General features: G+C 41.3%; 1 protein-coding gene across 1 annotated transcript in view; it reads left to right on the top strand.

The window, feature by feature from the left end:
- LOC102374573 (AP-3 complex subunit beta-1) overlaps nt 1–23,345 on the top strand; it is a 174,342-nt gene that overhangs the window by 120,341 nt on the left and 30,656 nt on the right. The window contains exons 18-19 of the mRNA XM_014521527.2: nt 10,402–10,633; nt 18,701–18,785. Of these exons, the coding sequence (XP_014377013.2) occupies nt 10,402–10,633; nt 18,701–18,785 (317 nt within the window). The remainder of the gene's footprint in view (nt 1–10,401; nt 10,634–18,700; nt 18,786–23,345) is intronic.

The following is a 23,345-nucleotide window of genomic DNA, read 5'->3' as shown; positions in this document are numbered from 1 at the left end:
AGTCCCGCCCCCACCCCCACGCTTTCCCTCACCACAAGATGCTCAATCCACACCCTGACTCCTTCCCTCTCCCCTCCCCGTCCTCTACAACAGACTTACCAGCTGGACTCAGCTCTTCAAGCTGCTGGTCTGCGTATTGGAAATTGGATCGATACTGGCCAATATTCCTCCTTAAACATCGGCTATTGGTATTGGCGCAAAAAAATCTTGATTGGTGCACCTCTGTGAAGAACCCTGCTTGCCTGCGGCTATGGTTTTACACTGGATTTTTTCCCCCCAGGTGTCCCTTACTCACCCCACACACTGTTACCTCCAACTGCACCTTGCTCAAAAAGCCCACGCATCAGTCTCCTCATCCCCATTCTGCTTCCCCCAAAGGACCACTGTCTGCCTACCTGCAAGGCAAACTGTTACAAACAAGGACTGGACATTGCAGGAGCAGCACGTGTTTGGGAGGGAGGGAGGGAAGGGGCTTGGGCCAGCAACCCCTGACAGAGCTCAGTGCAGTATGCTGTACTCCCACTCAAATACCATATGGTGCTGCTCATTTCTGTTTGTGCATCAAGGCTTGCCTCTAGTTTTACTTCAAGAGCCTCAGTGAAGCTCAGGGCTTCCTACAAATGACTCCATTTCTTACGGATGCCTCTTTTTTTTTTTTATAAATTAATTTTATGGGCAGACATTTTTAGTCTCACTTTTATGGAGTGCCCATAAGTTTATGGACCTTTCACAACCTTTGGCAGGGAGATGAAGGGTTTTATATATATAAAATTTACTAACTACCCATCTTAGTTGTCCTACAACTTCAGTCACTTTAGGGAAATGTACTGTTGCTCTTCTTTAACTAGACTTTGCTTACAGATGTAAAACCCACCACCCAAAGGTGGCACTTTAAACTCAGTACACCTCTGCGCCAAGCCTAGTGTATGCCCAGAAGAGGGCATGGACTGGCTGATTGAATAAGCTTTAGATAAAAGTGCCAAAAAGCGCTGCTAAGGTGCCTGATCTATACAGGTGCTGCAGAGCTGTGTCAAACTTAATGTGATGCTGGTAAAGCACGGGTTATGTGTTTTTTTTCACATCTGTCAGCAGCCTATTACTATTATTTTTGATGGCATGTTTAAAAAAAACAAATTCTTGTGGTGAAATAGAGGGCAAACTTTCCTGCAGTGAAGGCTGGAAAGATGTTACTGGATGTGGTTTTTTGGAAGTGTTGCATGAGCCATTACTGTAAGAAAGAGAGATCTAAAATATTCTCTAGAATTTAATGTAAAATTGTGAAACATCTTTCTAGATAACCTAGTCAAGGCTCAGTAATGCTGTATTTATCTTTACTGCTAGAAGCTGCAGAAGATGGGTTCTTAACTATTTTTACCTTGTCTTTTGTTTTTTCAAAACATGCTATCTTTTCTTTGTTTCCTTTAGTCATCTTTAAGAGCACAACTAAGGCCTTGCTGATATTTATTTATGTGGTTTTGAAGTCCTGAGGTTTGCATAATAAAAGAAATACCATTCTTACAAGCTACAAGGCATAGTGTTATGTTGGCATTTTTTCTATGATTCATAGTGCTTTCCTTTTACTGTTGCATCTTGTATGAACCACTAATTTATAGCTGGAAGACTAATTTTAAAAACATTTGCTGAGAGAGAGACTATGGCACTGACCACATGTGCAATATGTACCTGGTAGAGGAGCTGATGGAAATTAATATTGCTTCTTTGTCTATTACCTTTTCTTCACCATTTTTTCTCAATCCACATCTTTCCCACAGTACTGCAAACCTAGGTTTAACTTCCCCTCATAGTTTTTAAATAGAAAGCTCATGTAAATGTGGCTGGGCTATAAGACAGCACTTCTCCTCCTCCTCTTAAATATTCTGGAGTTATTGGAGCATAGCCTTACAGTATGCGTAAGAGAATATAGCTCACAGCTCAGTAGGTCATTCTTGGATTATGTCGTGGATACTGCCAATAGGAGGGCAGTAGAAAAGCTAGTTAGATTAAATGATTCAGTCCATCGCTTTTACAGAATGTAATTTAAAGGAATAGAATCATAATTTTTGTGCTTTTTGAAATTGGGTGTTTTTCTTCAATAATATCCATTTTATCCAGTCATATATCTGTCATGCTAAGCTGTTTCAGCAGCTAATATACATTTGTCACTACAGCATTATTCAAGTAAGGAACAAATATAAAGTAAAAATGAGGTCAGAAATTATTTGGGCCCCTTTTTAAAAAATAAATGTGCAGAAAAGTTTGTTCAGCTCTGATGTCTATACTAGATATAAATGAACCTAAGTCACTTATTTTTAATTAGGTAATGCTTTTTCATATTAACATGAACTGATTTAGTCAGGGACAACCCTGCCTTGAGCAGAACTAGACAAGGTCCCTTCCAGCCCTACTGTTCTATGATTCTGTGAATTATCTGTGACTGTTTCATATATTTGCTAGTATTTTCTAAATGGCATCCTTTACCAGCCCCGTAGTGGCTAGGATTGCAACAAATATTGACAGCAATCTTAAAATGTCTTTAGTCCAATAACCTTGGTCGGTAAAAGAAGACAGACAGCCTGTAAGTCAGGCTCCTGATACCATTTTAATTTTGGTTATATTTTTGTGGAAAAAATACAGTTACAACTTCTGTGTGTGGTGTTGGATCCTTTACTGAAATCACTGCCAGCCTGCCAGAGGTAGGGAAGCCCAATGTAAACTCATTCTGCCTGCATCTTATCAATGCCCTCCCACTGTGTGACTTCAGCAGTGTGAAAGGCCTTGTGCTCACCCTAGCACCTTAGTACATTTCACTCTAAGTGAGCATACCTTAGTTAGCTTGTTAAAATGTAGGTATTGAACAGACTGGCTCACAGAACAGTTGTTTCAAATTTGCATATCTTATTTTTGCCAGTTCTCAGTTTAACTTCTATATTTTAATAATTTAAACAACTATATTAAAAAAGTTTTATAAATTTAATCTGAATAATCTCTACCAAAAAACACATTCATGCTATGTCATAAAATAATTATTAGTGACTAGTTTGTATCCTATAAATCTAACTTGAGTTGATAATATGGTCCATTACCAGCTAACTGCACAGAGTATTTTTCATTTTACACTCTTCAGTTACTTTTTAGTGAAGTGTTAAAAAATATGAAGCTTTTCTCCTCTCTAAAATTGCATACTGTCTGTCTGTTATTAGGGAAATAACAGCTCTTATAAATGTTTCAGTAAGCGCTAAGTAGACAGTTATGTGCACTCTCATTCCACGCTTATTTGCTTACTGTAATAAACTGATAAAATATGTGTGGTTTGTCTCTGTGTATCTACAGGCATCATGAGTCACATAGATTTCCTTTAGAAATAATGTTGTGTCTGCAGAATTGATTGGTTATTTTCATAAACCATCCTAAGGTACACAAATGACTTTTATTATTTAAACATATGCTGTGTAAGATTTGTAGTAGGTTATCTCATGGTTACTAGATGTTTCTTGTTCTATTAACTCTTTGGAGATTTATTTTTTTTATAGATCAGAGTATTACAGTTATCTCACCCATAGGCTCCTTAAGTATTGAAGCTCTATGCACTGAAGAGATTTAAAAAAACCAAACAAACTAGAAAACTGTTTTTACAAGACTTGCCATGTTCTCTGTCAGTTTACATGAAGCCATCACCACCTCCTTACCACATCCTCACCATCCCACAATCACTCTAAAAATAAATACGTGTTCTTTGCATTTACCTGGCAAGAGGAAAAAAAGCAGTGAAAAGGACTCACATCTTTTAAAAATATGTTTGTGTGTGTATTGGAATCCCAAACTAATGAAGTGCTTAGCACATTCTCAAAATTCCCTGCTTAGTATTTTACAGGATTAGATCTGCTACATGATTTTGTCATAAAAGTGACATAAAATAACATTATTAAAACATCAAAGACAAGCACTCATATTTGGAAATGTCAGAATCTCCAGTCTGGGTCACATGCTAGTTTTTTTCCAGGGAATCCCTCCACCTTTATGAGACGGCTCTGATTCCTCCCAAGAATAAGTTCATCCTGTGCACTGTAGGCAGTAAGAGTTCCTCACCCAATGTCTGCCTATTTGATCGTATGCATACTGGTTTTTAAACTCAGGTACTTAGCTTCACCCAGGGAGACATCCAGAGGGAGGTGCAGTAACATGGTTGCACCTCCCTTCGCTTGTGTGCCATATGCACCATGACTTCTCTGAGGCTCTCTGAGCCTCTGACATGTGAGCACAGCTCCTGCTGGGAGCTCTGCATGCACTGTGAGCTGTACAGCTCACCAGCTGGCTGGCATAGGGTCTGCCCAAAGTCCCTTTTTGCACTGAGGTCTGGAGCCCAGGAGATAAGCACTGCTGTTATCAGTGATACTCAGCCCGAGCTTTCACGCGGCTCCAAAGCCTAGATATTAGGCACTGATACTGCTAATCCCCTCTTTTTTTCCCCCTGCTGCTGAATTTGAGGTTGGAGTGAGGAGTTTGGGAAAGAATAAACAACAGTAGCTATCACCCTCTGGGATCAAGAGCTGCGTGCAGGCAGGGGCTCCAGGAAGACTCTGTGCCAACCAGCCAGTGAGCTCGCATAACTTATGGCATTTGGGACTGCCAGCTGCCAGGAGGGTGTGACCACAGTCCTGTTGCTGTGTTTCTGGATCCACCCAGCCTTGCCTCCCTTCCTGGTCCCATTTCACAGCATCTTGTCCAATCAGGCCAGGTTATTTCCCTTCAGTCTCATTTTCATTAGTTTCCTCCTAACTAATCTATTTCCCTCCCAGCAGTTGCATTGGCTGTTTCCTCCTTCAGGCTTCTGTCACCTTTCAGGAGCTACTAAAAATGTGGGAGGGAGACATGCCTTCTTGGTTCCAGTGTCCATTTCCAACTGCTTACACATTGATATGCAAGACACGCCCTGCAGCATGGTGAAAGCAATATTTTTATATATTTCTTTTTTAAATAAACTACAGTACAGTAATTCCAAGGCCCAGTTAGAGAATATTTTTCTATCCAGAATTACTTTACAGAAGTAACAGTGTCCTTTCAGGTATTGCAGTTCCTAAACCAGGTATGGGGTTGCAGGAAAAAAATGATGTATTGATTCCAAAGAGAAATCAGTAATTAAGACTGACCTATTTGTCTGTGGATATAGATATAGATATATAGATATAGATCTAGATAGATATAGAGATATATATCTGGTGGCATGTTAAATATCTCCTTTTTATTCACATTTGAACAAATGTAAAATATAAGCATACAAAAACTAAGAAAACCAGGACTTTAAAATGGCCATCCAACTTTAATTTGACCCCCATCGTGTACAAACATTAAGATCTTTTAATTGTATGATCATGTGTTAGCTTTTCCATAGGATTCCTGCTTTATTCACTGTATTGGATGGACTGTGCTCTCTGAATGAACAACTATTAATTTTTTCAGTTTATCCCCAGCCATTCAGTGTGTACTCCAATGCCTTATTTACTGCACACCACCAAAGTACTGGTCTGAATACAAAATGAATAATTTCCTCATGTTTTTCTTTGGCCCCCATCACCACATTATGAGAACTTCACAAACGTTAAGTTAATTTTACAAACTTCCATGTGAAGTGATACAGCAGTATTAGTGGTACACCGATACATCTGTCCCATATCAGATCAGCACCAATATAAGGAAAATTAACAGTATTGGCAATTGGCTTTTCTTGGTCAATGTGGCTGATAATGTCACTGATAAATGCCCCATGCATGTGTGCAGCTTCAGTACAGCAGGCAGGTGGCCAGGAGCACAGCTCACCAGCATGGAGAGCAGGCTGTTGTGAGAGAAGGGGTGCAGTGGAGGGCATATTGAGGCCCCAGCGGCAAGGGAGGGAGTGGGACTGGGGCAAGGGTAGGTACTGCCCATCTCAGGTTGAGCGCAGGACGGAGCCGCAAGCAGCTCATCCAGGTGGTGCAGTGAAGGGCTGATGGCTTCCGCTTCTATGCTTACCCCAGAAGGGCATGGGGAACATGTGCCCCTGGATCTGTGCACAGGGTGAGGGCAGGCTGCCGCTGTGGGCTAGAGCCAGGGTGGTGTTGGGCTCTTTCCGGTGGGGAGCTGGGGTGGGCAGCAGCGATGCTGGGAGGGAAGCTATGGGGAATTGTGAGGTAGCTGCAGCCCCCTCCTGTAGCCCCCTTCCTAGCACCACTGTTGCCTGCCCTCAGTGCAGCCCGGCCCAGCCTCCCACCAGGAAGAGCCTGGAGCCACCCCAGCCCGTAGCAACAGCCCACCCTCACCCCATGCATAAATCGGGGGTCACATGTCCTCCCAGGGTGTGCATAGCGGCTGGAACTCACGGCTCCATGCTGCACTCTGCCCTGGCTGGGCACCGCCTACTGCAGCCCTACTCCCTTCCTCACTTCTGGGGCCTCAATCTACCTCCCTCCTTCCCCTCCCACCTCGCCCCTTCCCCCACAACAGACTTACCAGCCAGACACTGCTCTCCAAGTTGCCCAGCTACATATCTGTAATTGGATCATTATCAGCTGATATGGCTCATTAAAAATCAGCCATCAGTATCCGCCCAGAAAATATCTATCAGTGCACCCCTAAGCAGTATTATCCCTACTTTACAAATTGGGAACAGATTAAAGTCAAAATTGGCAAGTATCCACTAATTTTGAGTGCTTAATGGAGCCTTCTAGGTACTGCTTTTTTCCAAATACTGTTCATTTTTAAGGCACTTACGCCATTGACAGTCATGAAAACCGTCCCCCCAAAAAAACAGCGCTTTACTGAAAGAGGTATTGTGTTAGATTCAGCTCCCCAGCAACTGTATAGATCAGGGGTTTCAGCAGGGCTTTTTGGCAATTTTATCTAATAGCTGATTCAATCAGCTATTAGATGAAAGCACCAACAAGCCCTGCTGTAGCCCCTGATCTATGTAGATGTTGGGCAAATTGGGTCAAACTAACACAATGCCTCTTCTGGGCATGTGTTGCACTTGGTGTAGGGGCATGCTGAGCTGAAAGTAAAGTGCCATTTTTGTTTTTTCACATCTGTAAGCAGTCTTAATGTTAGCAGCACAGCTCTTATCAGCTTCCCCTGCATTTGGGAGTAAACACCTCCTCAGATCCAGCCATGGGTGTCAAAAGTGGAACATCCAGAACATGAGGAGTATGTTATTAGCATAAGTATTTTACCCACCTAGGACAGCAGTCCTGCATGCCTCTCTCTGGGAGGAGCATACAGGGTTGAACTGGGAAGGACTGTGCCAAAAGTAGGCACTCCTGGCCTGCCTTAGGTTGATCACATAGCCCTAATGCAGGCTAATGCTCCTGCTGCATGCATGCCCTAATGCATGTGCTCCTGCTGCAACCCATTCCCAGTCTGGCTGTGTACAAGGCACATGGGGCAGGTTTACCTGGCTGTAGTGGCAGCAACAGTGCCCTGATTCGGAATCACCACGGTGTAAGCCAAGGCAGCACAACAGTGGTTCTTGACTGGGGTGACATCAAAATCAAAAAAGTTATGGAGGGATGCCCTGAATCTAAAAAGGCTGAGAACCATGGATGTAGGAAAATTGAGAGAGGCAGCGACATAATCCAGTTCTCTAGCCTAGTATGTTAACTCTAGGACAGACTCTAGGACAGTCCCTTGTTTCATAGCTGGCACCTCCATTATTTGCTGTATAGTTTTCCTGGTACTTAGAGAAATCTAAAATCTCTGTTTGGGATGAAGGGGGCCTAGACCCTGGATCTCCTGCTTCCTAGCCACTGCCTATTGGGCTAAAAACTGGGAGGATTTTCCTCTACTGAGGTGCATACAAGATGAACCTATCCTGCCATGATGGAAATAAAATCTAAACTATGCAGAAATGCTAAAAGTTGCCATTACATATTCATAAAAGTGCAATTGAAGCATGTGAAGGTGAAATAGGATTTAGTCCTAGGTGTCCTCAAGTCTTCTGCCCTGGCCCCCCAGTATCCCATTAGGGCAGAGGCCAGCAGTGTATAGCCTGTGGCCTGATCCATCCTATGGAGCAGTTTTTGTTTTGCTTATAAAACCCAGATATCAGCAGCATTTTTGGGGGGGGGCACTTTTACGGTAACAAAGGGATTTGCACATGTGGCAGGCTGGGAGGAACATGTCGGAAGCACTGGCATGCCAGGGAGTAAGCAGGTTTATTTCAGTCTGTTGCTCCTAGAAGTTGCTAACCTCTGGTCTAGGCTAGGATTAAGGGTGGAATGAACCCAAATGTTCTTGCTGTTCTTGCTGCTTATGGCAGGAAGCAGACAGCAAAAGAATGAACAACGAAGCTTGATATTTATATTATAACTATTTTCTTAAATCTCATGTAATTTTGTATAATTTAAGTAATCTACCATCTTTACATAGGTACAGGTATATGAGAGAGGGAGAGGGATGTAAAGAAGGAAAAAACCTGAATGAGTTGAGGTGGGATGGGGCAAAGTAAAAGAAGTAAGCATGGAAAAGGAATGCTTGACATTAGTAGTTGGAGAGACTAATATGATTCATTGGTAGATCTGTTTAATTCTGGCCATGCAGAAGTGACTATGCTCTCTCTTTTCTGGTTCAGTCTTGTATATTCACCTATTGTTGTTTCTGCTCCCTTAAATACCTCACTGTTGTTTCACCGTATCTTTCCAACCAGCCTCTGCAGTTCTTTCCTTCATTTTTTCCCTGGCCTTTAAACAAACAAACAAAAAAACCCACATACCTATTTCTTCTCTCCCATGCTTGTAAATTGAAGAATGTGAGGAGACCTGCAAGATCAAAAAATGTTTTTCCTCACTCTCCCAGGCCAAGGAGAGAGGTAAAAGCTGGATCATGCCCTTTCGCCCTTCCTACCCTAGTCCCTAAAAGATGAGGGGGAAACCAGTAGTTTCTCTTTTACACATGTTGAAGGCCAAACTTTCTCTTCGCCCCTCTGATTGATTCTCTTCCTCAGTGCCCTGCTTCCTGAGAGAGAGCATCTGATTAGAAAGAGATCTCCATTGACTCTGCTTTTCCTCTGTCAACTGACCCAGTGAAATGGGTAGATTAAGGAATGTGCTTTGTGCCAAATGCAGACAAGAAACAGCATTTCTGTTGAGAATGAGAAAGTATCTCTCTGCTTGCACTTTCTGTGTCTGGCACAGGAGTGGTCCACAGCAGACAAGGGAAATATTTGGAGCAGGGGTAGGCAACAGTTTTGGCCAGAGTGCTGAAAAAAACATAATGTTTACCCTATAAGGTCCGAGAGTGCTAGCAGGCCAGAAAAAAAAGAACAGGGCAGGGAGTACATGGCAGGATGCACTGCACATTAATATAGTTAATAATCATAAATGTTACTTTTTTTCTTTTATTTTTTTTTACAGTAAATACCAGGTTTTGTAAAAATTCTAAACCTGGTGACAATACACAAAATTTCATATACTACCTTTGTTGTGTATTCTTTTTTTGTTAAGCATGTTAAAAAAGAGCCATGGGACTCTTCAGCGTGGAGAAGTCTAGGTTCAGGGTGACTTGATGGCAGTCTATAAGTACATAAGGGATATGTATCAGGAACTGGGAGACACTCTGTTCACCAGAGCACCCCAAGGGATGACACAGTCCAATGGTCACAAACTCCTGCAAGACCATTTTAGGCTGGACATAAGGAAAAACTTCTTTGCTGTCCAATCCCCCAAGGCCTGGAATAGACTCCCCGGACAGGTGGTGCAAGCATGTACTCTGGACACTTTCAAGAAACATTTGGATGCTTATGCTGCTGGGCCCCCGGCTGACTTCCTGCCCCTTGAGCAGGAGGCTGGACCCAATGATCTTTCGAGGCCCCTTCCAGCCCTAATGTCTATGAAATCTATGTTGTGATGAGAGAAAGAGAAAAAGAGCAGAAAGAGGGGGAAAAAAGAGAGATAAAAAGGAGAGGAGAGAACCAGACACACACATGCAAACACACATGCGCGCACACATACACCTAAAACCAAACACGTGTGCATGCTTGCGTGCACACAGACACACATGCAGACAAACACACTCGGATGCACAGAACCACACACACACACACACTCACACAGAACCAGACATCCATGCACACACAGACATGCATACATGCACACTGAACCAGATACGCACGCTCACACGCGTGCGCATGCACACCAAATGAGGTGCACGAATATTTTTCTTTGCTATAGCTTGAATCAAAGCTTGAAGGTAATTTCATGAAAACCAGCATGCTTCTAGATCTGTTATTCCTTGCACACCCAAACCTTCCACAGAATAGAGCGAGTTATAGCTCAGCATGAAGGAGAGTATTTAAGTGTCATACATCTTCTTGCACTACTATCTACAGGAGTTGGCTAGTGTGATGTTTACTAACTTTTATTTTTTTATGTGTAACAGGTCAGTACTCCAGTTTTTGTGCCAATGGAAACTCATGAATTGCTTCATCGAATGAGTGGAAAAGGATTATCAGCTCATTATCACTTCTCAAGACAGCGGTGCATTTATGGTGATCAAATGGTATCTGTACAAGTAACATTAACTAACACCACTGACCAGAAGATAGAGAATATTCATATAGGAGAGAAAAAGCTACCTGCAGGGATGAAGATGCATGTGTTTAACCCAATAGGTAATCAAATCAACCTTTTAAAACAGCAAAATCCTATTTTTGCCTAGTTAAGTCATGAAATGGAAAATATTGCATATATTGATATTCTGCAAGCTATTCTTCAAGAAAATAGTTTTTATTTAAAATATTAAAATAATAAAGCATCTATATTTTTGATCAGGTACATTCCAAGGATTTGGGTGGTTTAACAAGCTGCATTTCCTGTATGTTAAGCTAAACTGGTGGTCCATGGCTTTGGTGCTCCATCCTATGTCCAAGGTTGGACATTCCAATCTTCATAATGCTTGGGAGAATAGAATGGAAATGGCTGTACCTTTTTGTCTAGGGCATGTCCACATTGCAATGATTGCCATGTAGGTCAACATCCACAAGCCAGCATTCTCTTTGCTAGCTGGGGTGCTGGTAGCTGTCTAGCCACAGCAGCTTAGAACTTGGCACAGGCTTCAAGACCTACCTGAGAAGCAGGGTAAATACTAGCTCAGTTAGCCCTTACTAAACTTGCCTTGCAAGCTGTGTGGGTATTGCTATTCATTGCCATTTGAATCAATCTCAGTAAATTCTAATAACGTGGTAGACTTAGAGCTCTCTGACAGATTCTGCCTCAGAGGAAAGGGGAACAGAATTCCAGCTTGTACAGAGTTCAAGGAGGAAAAGAAGAAATAGCATCATTTTAAGGAACGCTAGTTTCCTTAAACCGTTCCTTTTCAGTGCAAACCCCTCTTCTTATAGAAGCTCAGATGCCAAAGTCACTCATCATCAACATGTTTATCTCAAATATCATTGTTTTTCTGTCACAGAGAATTCTCCATCACTACCGTTTCCAGTGCCTCCACTGTAAACACTGCCCAGCAACCTTTGCCATCAGCTTCATCCTGGAAACTCCTGGAAATATATGGAATCTCTTTGGAATTAACAGTATACATTCTTCCAACCCGTTGTAGAAAGCTCAAATGCTTTCCTTCTTCACCAGAGACTCCATTAGTACAGAAAGACATTATGAAGGCTGCTCTTCAGTTATTCTTGTGGCCCTAAATTCAGTCACTGAGTATTCTTTCAAACTCAGAACAGCATACTCATTGGCACCACACGCACTTGAGTAGACATTGAATCTACCCCCACTGCCATTGTCTTAGACATGGTCCACATTCCAGAGTCCAGCATACTTCTGCATTGTGAAGAAACTCCACTTAGAGCAATTGCTCATTGAGGAGTATACTGGATATACTGCTACTGAGGACCACATTAGGGCTTCCTATTCTTTTCTTCAAATAAAAGTAATTTCAGGATCTTATTTTGGAGAACAGCCATTACTCTCCAATTATAGGTGTATCAGGCCATCTTGATGTTATGGAATGGTAGAAAAAAAGCAAAGTTGCATTTGCCTTTCTTTTAGGATTTTCTGAGATAAAGAACAATTGTTTCCCTGCCTGGCTTTAAGTGGAATGTCTTGTGTACCCTTGTATAAGAGCATGAGTTGTTTCAGGTTTGATCAGATAACTCTGTGCTGGTCTCTACAGCCAGTAATGTTCTGAGGACAATTTATAACACCTCAGATTGAGAGGATACAGCTATGCCTACTGGTGTAGTTATACAGATATAATCATAGCTTTGAAGTTCAGAGTTGCTCCCAAAAGGTAATCAAATATTTACCCATTAGTGAAGAGGGTCTGGAAGAAATCAAAGTTTAGAGTCTCTGGGGTTCTGCCAAACTGCATCTGCTGCCAAAAGAAAGCCATGTTATGCAAACTTTCAGCTTCAGAAAAAGTTCTCTGCTGTTAACATTGAAGGAATACCCAGTCTCAGGGGCAATACCTAGCCTCCAGTGTATGTGCATGTCTGTAAAGTAGCATTAAATAAAGAGCAAAATGAAAAATGCAGCAGAGAGGCAGATTCCCTTTGGCATGTTCTGCCAGCCAGCAACTCCCAAAGACCACTTTTGACAGATGCTTGAGCGTTTCAGATTCCATAGGGAAAAGTACATCTTGTCTAATTCTCTTCCTTTAATGCCTGATGTAAGATTATTATCTCTGATTGGGTACAAGATGCTATTAAGGATAGTTAATAGTTCCAGTTTGACAGCAGACTTCTTTACTGTCTTCCCCCGTCTTCTTTGGGGACTCTTCTCATAAGAAACTCATATCAGAGGAAATAAGCACCCTTCTCATAGGGGTGCTCTTGAGAGGGATCATGTGTAGCACCCTCAGGAATAAACTCAACATCATATTTTTCCTAATTCCAGGAAGGGAGAATCATCTGTGACTTGAGAAAACTCAGCATCCCAAGCATGAAGACTTTATATGGGTTAACACTGGGAGATATAATGATATCGCTGTCCAAAGAAACTGGTGTGTACCGTGACTTAGAAGATGCTTGCTTCCACATCAAGCAGTCCTAATTCTGTGTGGGAGTGAATCATTTCCAATTCCTTGTCCTGTTCAGTTATGCTTTGAGTATTCGCCAAATAATTTTCAGTAGTTCCAATACAAGTTAAATATATGGAGGTGGGGGACATATTTATATTTCATTTTCCTGGATAGCTAGCTTTTTATCTTTCTTTGGGGTCAGATGCATTGTAGGTGGTCTCATTAACTGAGAGAAGTCCTCTCTTCAGCCTATATAAGGAACACTTTTATTGGAGTGCCCCTGGACTTCATTCAAGTTAGACCCTTCCTACAGAAAGGGACAGATTTCCAGAAAAGAGATGCTTTGAACGTAGCCTCAGACCTAGATGGGGAGTGTTCATTGCCAGTACCTTATATAGCCACTGGAATAGTTCACTGCCTATATTACATATCAGTTTTCTGGAACTCAATATCAGCTTCTTTTCAACATCAGGTGGTTCAAGTGCTCATAGACAATAGTATGACCAAGGGTAAATCCAGATGGTGTGTGGTGGTATGATCACATCTTTCAATTCCTCCTCCACTCCTGCTGTCTGCAGGAGCCAGTGGCCCAATCCTGATGGAACTGGCTGCCAAGACCATCTTCCCAAGTCAGGCAGGCAGCCAGTGGCACCTGCTGCACCCTGCCAACCCTAGAAGCCAAGTCTAGTCCTGACTACATCCTCCTTTTCAAAATCTTTGATCTACTGTTGACCATGGCTGTTCCTTTTTGTTATATTGGCAAACAAAAAGGAACAAGCTCTCAAAAACCTGTCTTCAGGAGCAAAAACACCATGTGTCTAGTGTGTTCATAATTATTATCTGATAGCAGTATTCCCAGAAGGGAAAAATAATGTGCACATAGATGGCCTAAGCAGGAAGTTGTACAAATCCTTTCCCAAAGCGGGTAAAAGTTAATCAGCTTACATGTGTCTAAATGTCAGCTGCCACCAGTATTACACCAGGACTAACAGGGACAGAAAATCACAAGTGGAGCAGTCCCCTCTTTTCTACTTCTTCCCCTTCCATTCCTTTGATCTCTGTATTCAAAAGGCAAACCAGTCAGGTCAGCTACACTACACAGCTTCTCTCCAACTGTCTGCATTACTGCTGGTTCATCTTCCACTACTTCCACACCTTCTTGCCTAGTGATGAGGCTGGATTCTTCACACAAACCCAGAGATCGTTCATCCAGCTGAATCGAGATTAATCTGCTCACTACCGTGGGCCACCACTGCTCACAGAGGATCAAAATCAAAGTTGTTACAGTCTAGGAAGAAATCAACCCTGAAATGCTATATGGATCAAAATAAACACAGATTATATAGGAAAAGACTAAAAGGATAGGGCTGTCATCCTTGAAGGTGGTGAGTATCTGCAGTTTTTAGAATATCTGTTATACTTGAAATCACAGAGACCAGTTGTACCTTCTCTCAAGGCTCATTTGGCAGCTGTCTCTGTTTACTACAGCTTGGTCAGGGATAAATCTATATTTTCTCACCTCACAGTTTTTATATTTCCTCAAGGCATTGAACAGCGCCTGTTATTGAGGGGAATCTCAATCATCCCTATTCCAAATTCTGGTACTTTGTCTAGCTTTTAAATTGCTTGCAGTTCCACCATAAACAGGCTACTTATAACATCTGTTTATCAAAACAGAGTTCTTAATAGCCATTTTTTCTGCTAGGATGATTAGTGAGGTTAGTGTCTTGATGACCACTCTACCCATATCTACAGTTGTTTTAAGGCCTGATTCTAACTTTATGCCTAAGATTATCTCTGATTATTTCCACTATCACAATATACCTCCCTCCCCATTTTCTCTCCCAGAAGTCATGCTTGCCCAGGGGAGTCTTATTTATACTTACTGGGTGTTAAGAGCCCTGTAATGATGTTTAGAATCCCACAAACACTTTAGGAATTTAGAATGTGGCTTACAGGGGAAATGTACACATCGGGTTAAAGATTTGTCCCACTCCAGCTAGTTATTACTTTCATAGCTTATTTAAGATAAGTTTCCCTGGCAGAGATTTTCAGAGCAACAGAATGGAGTTTGTTTCACAAGAGTTTGTAACACAAGATGGAGTTTGCTGTTACAAAGAACTAGTGATTAGGTTTGGCATTTTGTGCTTATTCTTGTTTTAGTCAAGAGGTGCCACGTTTCATTTTTACCTAAAACTCCTTGTCCCCCACTTGCCAATTTCCTGTTACTGTGAACCCTTCACCAACAAAAAAAAGTTATTTCCTTCAAGGAGTGTCTGTCCTTCCCTCTACTGAGGAGTTCTTTTTATTTCACAATTGTCTAGTCTAGGATTAACAGCCTACAGTCTACAACCCCAAGGTCAGTTTTGGCTCTGGGGCAATTTTGAAGGGTGCAGGATTCAGAAACAGTATTCAGGAGCAATCAGGTCAGATGCAAGTTGGCAGCAATTCATCAGCAAGATCTGAGTTGCAAGTACCAGTCAGTCTTCCCCACACCAAACTCCATTATTTTGGCAGTTTTTCACTTCAAAAAGGTTGCCAGCCCCTGGTCTAGGGAGAAGGAGCTTAAGTAAATGTACTTCTGTATATGTCAGTGGCTCTCAACCTTTTTAGACTCAAAAGCAGCCCTTGGAAAATACCAGCTCTTGGCTTTTACTTGTTTTTGACTACAGAAAAATAATAGAGCAATTCTTTTGTCACAGAGAACTCAGAAAAACCACAACAGGTCAGAATGTTTTTAAAACTATGAATTCCTATTTGAAATCTGTGGTTTTATCTTGTGAATCATATTTGCACACCCAACAGTGCCAACACTGTGTGTGGCTCTGGCATTCTTGAAAGGATCTTAAGGCGGCACCCGATGGTTCAACAGCATTGTGGCAGAGAATCACAATACTGATTAGGGGAATACTGTCGAAGTCCCCCTAATGTAAGGGCACTTCTCCAAGTGGGTGCATCTTCTGTGTGTAATTTTGCAGGTGCCATGTCCCAGTAATAGGAGTGCACAAAAGCAGCTCTTAAACAACAGTTAACTAGCTGGTAAGCCATCTTTAAGTTTAAAAAAATAAGCTTTGTTTTCAGGTTACAGTGGTGATACACTAAGCATTGAAAAGGTTTTATATAGAGGTTAACATAGTAGAACACTATGAATCTATGAACAGTATTAACTTTTCAGGAAGCTGACATAACAGGTTGTTGAGATTTGACCTTTAATTGGTCAGTGTCTGAGAGGAGCAATTAAAAAAAAACAAAACTTCTTGTGGTTGGCATGAAGAGAGCTTTCAAATACTGAATGAGCAAGATTAGCCACAGTGCTAGGAGTGGCATTTTTAACAAATGACTGATGTGTCCTCCTCCAGTTTACTTAAAAAAGGATCTTCTGGAACCAGGCAAAATTTCTTTCTTCTGGCTGACCTCTTAGTTATTCTTGACACTTCTAAGATTCTATGATCTTAGAAAAATGGTAACTGGAGGTTTAGGACAATGAGATGAAAAACCAGTTATGTTCACATCCTTTAAAAAAAAATGGAATCTCTAATTATTTTCTGTACAAAGGAACATAAATGATACCTGGCTGCTTCTTCCTGCTCTCTATGGCATGTTTTTCATGCTGCTGCACACAAAATGTGGTCTTTTATTTTTTAGGGGAAAAATTGGAATCAGTTGGATTTTGATATATAAACATGCTGCTATTAAGACGTACTTCTAGAGACAAAATCTGAATTTGGTAATAAATTGAATGGAGTAGTATCTGCTTATTGGGCTATATAAATATGTTGTTATCTTGAGCTACGTTGTCAATGTGAAGAAGCAATGGACTCTCCAAATAGAAGATTGCAACTCCATCAAAAGGGCAATTTTTGCTCTTCTCTTCTAAAATTTACAAAGAAATATTCTGAACCCTGATGAGTGAAAACTAAATAAACCAAGGAGTGCCTTGCATAAAACAGTTTTAAAAATAGGCATTTTCACCAGAATCCATAAATCTAATATTTTTGCCACTTTTGTCTCTCCCCATCAAAAAAAACCCACCCTCCCCGCCCCCCAATTTTGAAATGGATGTGTACTTTAGCTAGTTGAGATTTCTTGACCTTTTCTGACTTGGTCCTCATGTCCTAATTTCCTATAGTATTTTTTTCTGTTAAAATGCACAGTTATTTGTGGTATCTCTTCTGCTGACCATTTTAGTTACCTCAGTTTCTCTGTGTATGTGACCTTCTGATATTATATTTACTTAAATTTGAGTTTTCTGCATTTTATTCTCATTTTGTTATGGATCTGAAGTTTTATTACTTTAAGTTTATTTCTAATTAAAATTCTACTTGTGTTTTTTTTTCTCAAGGATCCTTTCTGTACTAAGAAAATAAACTAGGTCCTGTAGTTATACATTTGAAAACAAAAGAAGCTGCAATGCAGTCACACATTTCTATGAAAGCATCTTCTCAGTCATCTCAGCAGTCTCAACTGTCGTTGTCACTGGCAGATTTGCAATAGTGACAAATGATCTTATATTTGCTGCTACAGACACGTGTAGGGAGTTTTTTTTCCTTTTGTGGGGCTGTATAAATCCTAACATAGACTTTATCTTGTAGCACCTTCTGTTATCACTTTTTTGTTCTACCTCATTTGAATTCACCTTCTATCCAAGTGTTTCCTACATTCCTCAGGCAAGGTTTTTTGACTAGATGTGATATCTTTTATTATACCACATCTACTCAAAGAACTTTGCCTGCCTATGTCCTTAGACCAACATGGCTACAACCAAAAATCCTACATTCTTCCAGACTTTACTTTGTTGCAGTTAGACTTTATATTTCTGCTTGTCATTTAAACAGCTGGTCTCTGAGTTCTTGAAAATATGGAACATGCTAAAATTGGATTGAAAAACCATTACAAAAGTTTTCCTCTGCCTGCTGGTAATTTGCCATATTTTCCTGTAGTGGCATGTGCTGGTCTGTTTCTGTGTATTTTCTCCTAGGCCCCACTAGTTTGTTCTCATCTGACAACCAGTATCCAACCAGTCCTTTCTGTATCAAAGGAGGGTCCAGTATCCAACAAATCATCTGCATAGTACAGTGATTTAGCTCTGATGTTCAAGAAACTAACAGTAGATATATTCTTCTTCATGCTGTAATCCACGAAGTGCCATGTTTCTCCATTGCTTGTAAGGGGGGGGAGGATCCATTTTACATCCCATAATCTTTCTAATCTATCTATAACAATGCAAAAAAATAGAAGGAAAGAAATAAACCAAACTGACTATAGAATTTTTAATATGGTATATAGTAATGTGCATTTTACTAACATTTTAAAAAATATTTCATGCTTTACATGTTGGAAACTGACTGATTAACACTGTAACTCTAAATGAAATTCAAATGAAAGAACTGCTTACAAACAAAAAGATAACATTTGAACTTTGTTTTCCTTTCACTATGTACCCCTGCTGTGTTAGTGCAATCCCGTTGTTCTTTGACAGTGTAGCTGTAAAACTGTAGTATTAAAAATGTTTTTATTGAAGAAAGTTTCTTTAAGGACTTCTCAAAAACAAAAATTCAGAATTTGTTCAGATCATGCTGAAATTTAAATTAGCTGTAAGCATTTGATTTTTTTTTCTTTTACATATTAAACATTTTATTTATGTTTGCTAACAGTTTACTGGTTGCATGCTTGCTTAGTTTGTGTTTAAAATGCTTTATTCTAGAATCTCTTGAGCCTGAGGGATCCATTACTGTTTCAGTGGGTATTGACTTCTGTGATTCTACTCAGACTGCCAGTTTCCAATTATGGTAAGTACTTTAAAAAAAAAACTTATAGTATTTGCATGGAAATAGAAACTATATTGGTAACTTTATTCTATTTGGATTTGCCTTCATATGATTTTTAACCAGTTTGAAATATTATCTGAAAATATAGGGACAAAGGATTTATTGATTTTTTTTGTTGTTTTGTTACAGAATTGCACAATATAGTTCATAATATAATGGATACCTGAAATGCATTTTAAAAAATGAGCTATAGCTATCTTGCTGCTTTTACACCAAGACTCGCTGTTTTTCTGTCATTTCTAAGTGCTAGATAAAAGTTTGATATTTTATACAAATTAATATATATTTTCATAAGTCACCTGGTATTCTTATGGTTATCTCAAGATAAACCCAGAGATTTCAAATAGGAACCCATAAAGTCAAAAACATTTTGACCTGTTGTGGTCTTAGTTCTTTGCAACAGAAGAATTACTCTGTTATTTTTCTGTAGTCAAAAAATTAGTGAAAACTAAAAGCTGGGATTTTCTTAGCAGTGTCATCAGTGTAACAAGAGGGGATGTCTTAACTGTAAAGAGGTTGAGAACCACTGCCTTAAATAAATCAGTTTGTTCTGTAACATACCTACCCCTTGTCTTCATTCTGTTGTGCTTTTTTTTGTACTAGTGTGGTTTGGTAACTCTGAGGCTGTAGGTGGATCTGCCCTTTGACATTACTGAATTTCCAGAAGCATATTTTAATGGATTATTTATTAATGTTAAAATTCAGAGGAGACATGATGGAGCTAAGGAAAAGTAGCCTGTGCACAGATATATGTGCTGTTTATCAACATCTTGGAGTGACCACTGCTCTGTTTGACAGAAGTCATCACAGATGGAACAATTGTATTACTATCAAAGGATACCAGTAGAAGATGTTATGACCAGGGATCTGGGTTTTCTGTTCACCACAGAAAAATGTGACAAAACCCAGACTTTTGCATTTTAAAGACAAAACCACAGAAAATACTGTGTTTCCCCTTGCAGGCTGGCAGTGTTCTAGCCAGCAAGGGGCTGGGGGGAGTGGGAGGAGGGCAGTCAGGCAGGGGACGCCATGTGCATGTGCGCATATAACACATGCATGTGGCTGTCAGGCAGCCTGGAGAGCAGGTCCCTGCAGGTAAGTCTGGCAAGGGAGGGGATTGAGGCCCCATAGTGAGGGAGAAAGGGAGTTTGTCTGGGCTGGGTTTGGGGCTAGGGCTGATGTTCAGTTGTGGCAATGTGTGGGGCTTGGGGTCTAGGGCCATGTGCAGCTGGAGGGTCAAGGCAGGGAATGGGACAGAGCTGTTGTGGGGGAGTGGCTCCCTGCCACTGCACGCACTCCTGGGGGGAGGGGCATGGGAGGCACGTGCCCCCCAGATTTGTGTGCAGGATCGGGGAAGGCTATGGGGTGGGGGAAGGCTGCTTGCTGTGAGCTCAGGGCTCCCTGCCCTAATGCCCTGCTCCTGGGGCGCAGCAAAGCAGGCAGGACCTGGCTCAGCAGGGCACAGTGGGACAGGGAAGCTCGGTGCCACTGCCGTGAGCCCTGCACTGTCGTAGAGAGACGTCCCCTGCTGGCAGCAGGGGTGGTGGCATGGAGTTGTGCCCGTCACTGTAACACGGAGCTCGCAACAGTGGCAGTGAGCTTCCCTGCTCTGCCCTGCTGCACCGGGTCCTGTCCGCTAGGCCGCAGAGGCCCCAGGGGGAGGGCAGCAGGGCAGAGAGCCCAAAGTCTGCAGCGAGCAGCCCATATCTGCCCCTCCCTCTCCCATGGGGTCTGCTCTGGCTGTGGAGGAGGAGGAGGATCTGGGCTCCCTGCTGTGCTCTGCCACAGCAGCCACTGCCTCCCACAGTTGGCAGCTGAGGTTCAGACACTGGGGGTGGGGGGGCTGTGGTTGGGGAGTGAGGGGCACCAACAGGACCAGGGGGCTGTGGGTGGGGAGTGGAGGGTACACCAGGGCTAGAGGGGCTGTAGGGAGGGAGTGTGGGGCACCAGCAAGGGTGGGGGGGGGAGTGAGGGGCATCACCAGGGCTGGTGGGGTGTGGCTTAGGGGTGAGGGGCAAAGGCATAGGCAGGGCACCAGCATATCAGCGCTGCTCAGCGTCACAAAGCAGTACAGTGGGGACAGCTGCAGCTGGATCCACGTCCTGGTGAGCGAGGGAGGCAGGGGGAGCTCTGATTTTCCATGATAAAAACCCCAAAATTAAACTCTAAAATGTATAGGTATTTATCATTTATTTCATTATAGTGTTTAGTGAAACACAGGGGGTAGTGGTAGGTTTCCAAATTGCTTTAAAATTGTAAATACATCAATATAATATTGTGTTCATTTGATAGAGAGAGGGATAGAGTGGTGTTTCACATTAATCACAGAAAAACATGGATTTGGGGGGTTTTAATCAGAGAATTTGCAATTTTTAAATAGAGAAAACCAGAATCCCTGGTTATGACACGCATGTTTACATCTACGTGATTCTTTGGTAGTGCAGGTACAGGAATATTGCTTCAACTTTTTAACCCTGCTTCATTCAGGGTCAAAGTTAGCTAACTTTTATTGTTACAGGATTTTGCAGACCTGACAGTTATGCTATAACAGCTGCTGCATGCTCCCACTATGAGCAGCTAAAATGTCCATACCATGAGATTGACTATTCTTTTTTCACAGCCTGCCTGCATGTGCGCATGTGCGCGCGCCTGCATGAGCGTGTGTGTGTTAAGGATTCCTGTGTGTCCTGTGCATTGACATATTACGTCTTTTCTAAGGATAAATTTAAACAACTGGAAACATTTGCTTCTTAATAGCATAAATACCTGTTTTGGTTAGGACTACCTCCATTTCTGCTTCTGATGCAGCTAACCCTGATGGTTCCCAAACCCACAACATTCACATAAGAGCTATGTTCTATAAGGAAGACTCAGCCCATTCTATAACTGTTCCTTCCTTGCAAGAAAGAATACCACATAGTTGACGTGGTGTATAGGTTTCCCTCGCTTTATGCAGGTTCTGTATGTGCAAATTTGCTCTTATGTGATGACCCTTTTTATATAAAAAATGTGTTATATGCAAGGTAAATTCACTCTTATGAGATCGGTGTGGTGGAAGCCTGCAGTCAACTGCTTTGTGTGGTGCATTGTGGGAGTGGCACGCATCAAAATACAGTCTTCTGTGTGGATCTGTACTCCTACCTTGTTGTCTGCAACGTGTTTCTGTAGTTGCCATCCCCATTATGACAGTGCCCTGTGCTTGTGTGTACTGTCTGCTGTTGGTGAGTACCAAAATTGTCTTGTAAAAATGCTAGAAATGGATCTGGGGGTCAGTATAGTTGAAGTCTTGGAACGTATCCCTATTTGTTACATTGTAAAGTGGGTTCCCTTACGCGAATTTGAGTTAGGTGCCGTTTTCCAGGAGAGCATGTACAGCATAAAGCGAGAGAAGCCTGTGCTTCTCAAGAGCTACCCAGATGGTCCAGGGTCTCCATGTTGTGATTATAGTGCCTGTTAGCTAGTTAAGCTACCCTCAGGCTTACAAGTTGGAGAAATCTTATCCTAATTTTTAAAAAGCAGTTGAGGAGGAAGGGGAAAATGGGAAGCTGGCTGGCTCAGTAAAGTTTGGAGTGCACGCCGCATGTGTGATAGCTACATAGATAGATTGATTCATGTATTTACTTATTTTCATTTATATAATATTTTTATGCTCAAAAGCCACCAATAATCTGAGTGCCTCATTTTGATATAAGTAAGCAGTGAACCCAAGTGCTTGCTAAAAATGCCTTTATCAAGCAGCATTTAAATTCATGTAAAAATAACAGCAGTCCAGACTCTTGCCCAGGTCATAAAACGAGTCTGCCTTTAAGTCTTGCCTGCTCCTTTAACATAACTTGCAAGAAATATTGAAAGCTTACTTACTACCTAGCTTACTACCCATCTGCTTATGTACAAATATTCTCCTGTTCTAATGTTTCTTAAATAACAATTGAGAATGTATATAGCTATCAAGAGGGATAATATGGCAAGCTTATAAATTCTTTAAAATTGGACATATATGATTTATGCATGCCATAAGCCCTTTGCTTAAGAAGGACCACTATTGAAATAAAGTTCTCTTCTTTGTGGGAGGACTTTTTATGTTGAAAACATGTTTCATAACAGCCCTTGATATGATATTAATGTGTACACTTAATCCTGAAGTGCAGAAGTTTTAAAAATATGACCTTTCCCCAACAAGATGCCTATGACATTTGGCTGATACAATTATACTACAGTGCTTTTTTGGATGATGATAATGGCAGGTGGTATTCAGGAGCTGATTCAGAGTCTTCAGAATCTAAGCTTATCTTACAGAACAGCATGTTGCTGTGGTACCAGCTTTGTTTCGACATAGTAAAGGAGAAAGTTCTAGTCAATGAAATTCATAATTGGTACAAAAAGCCAACATGCTTCATTCTTATTTTTAAATTCTACATCATATTGAAATATTCACATTTTAACATACATTTACATTATTTTTCTTTAAATAGAACAAGTATTTTTTTCTTAAATGCATCTTTTCAGTGTACTAATGATTCA

This window comes from Alligator sinensis, unplaced genomic scaffold (genome assembly GCF_000455745.1).
Source record: "Alligator sinensis unplaced genomic scaffold, ASM45574v1 scaffold159_1, whole genome shotgun sequence".
NCBI classification, from domain to species: Eukaryota; Metazoa; Chordata; order Crocodylia; family Alligatoridae; genus Alligator; species Alligator sinensis.
This window is presented reverse-complemented; position numbering and strand designations above follow the sequence as displayed.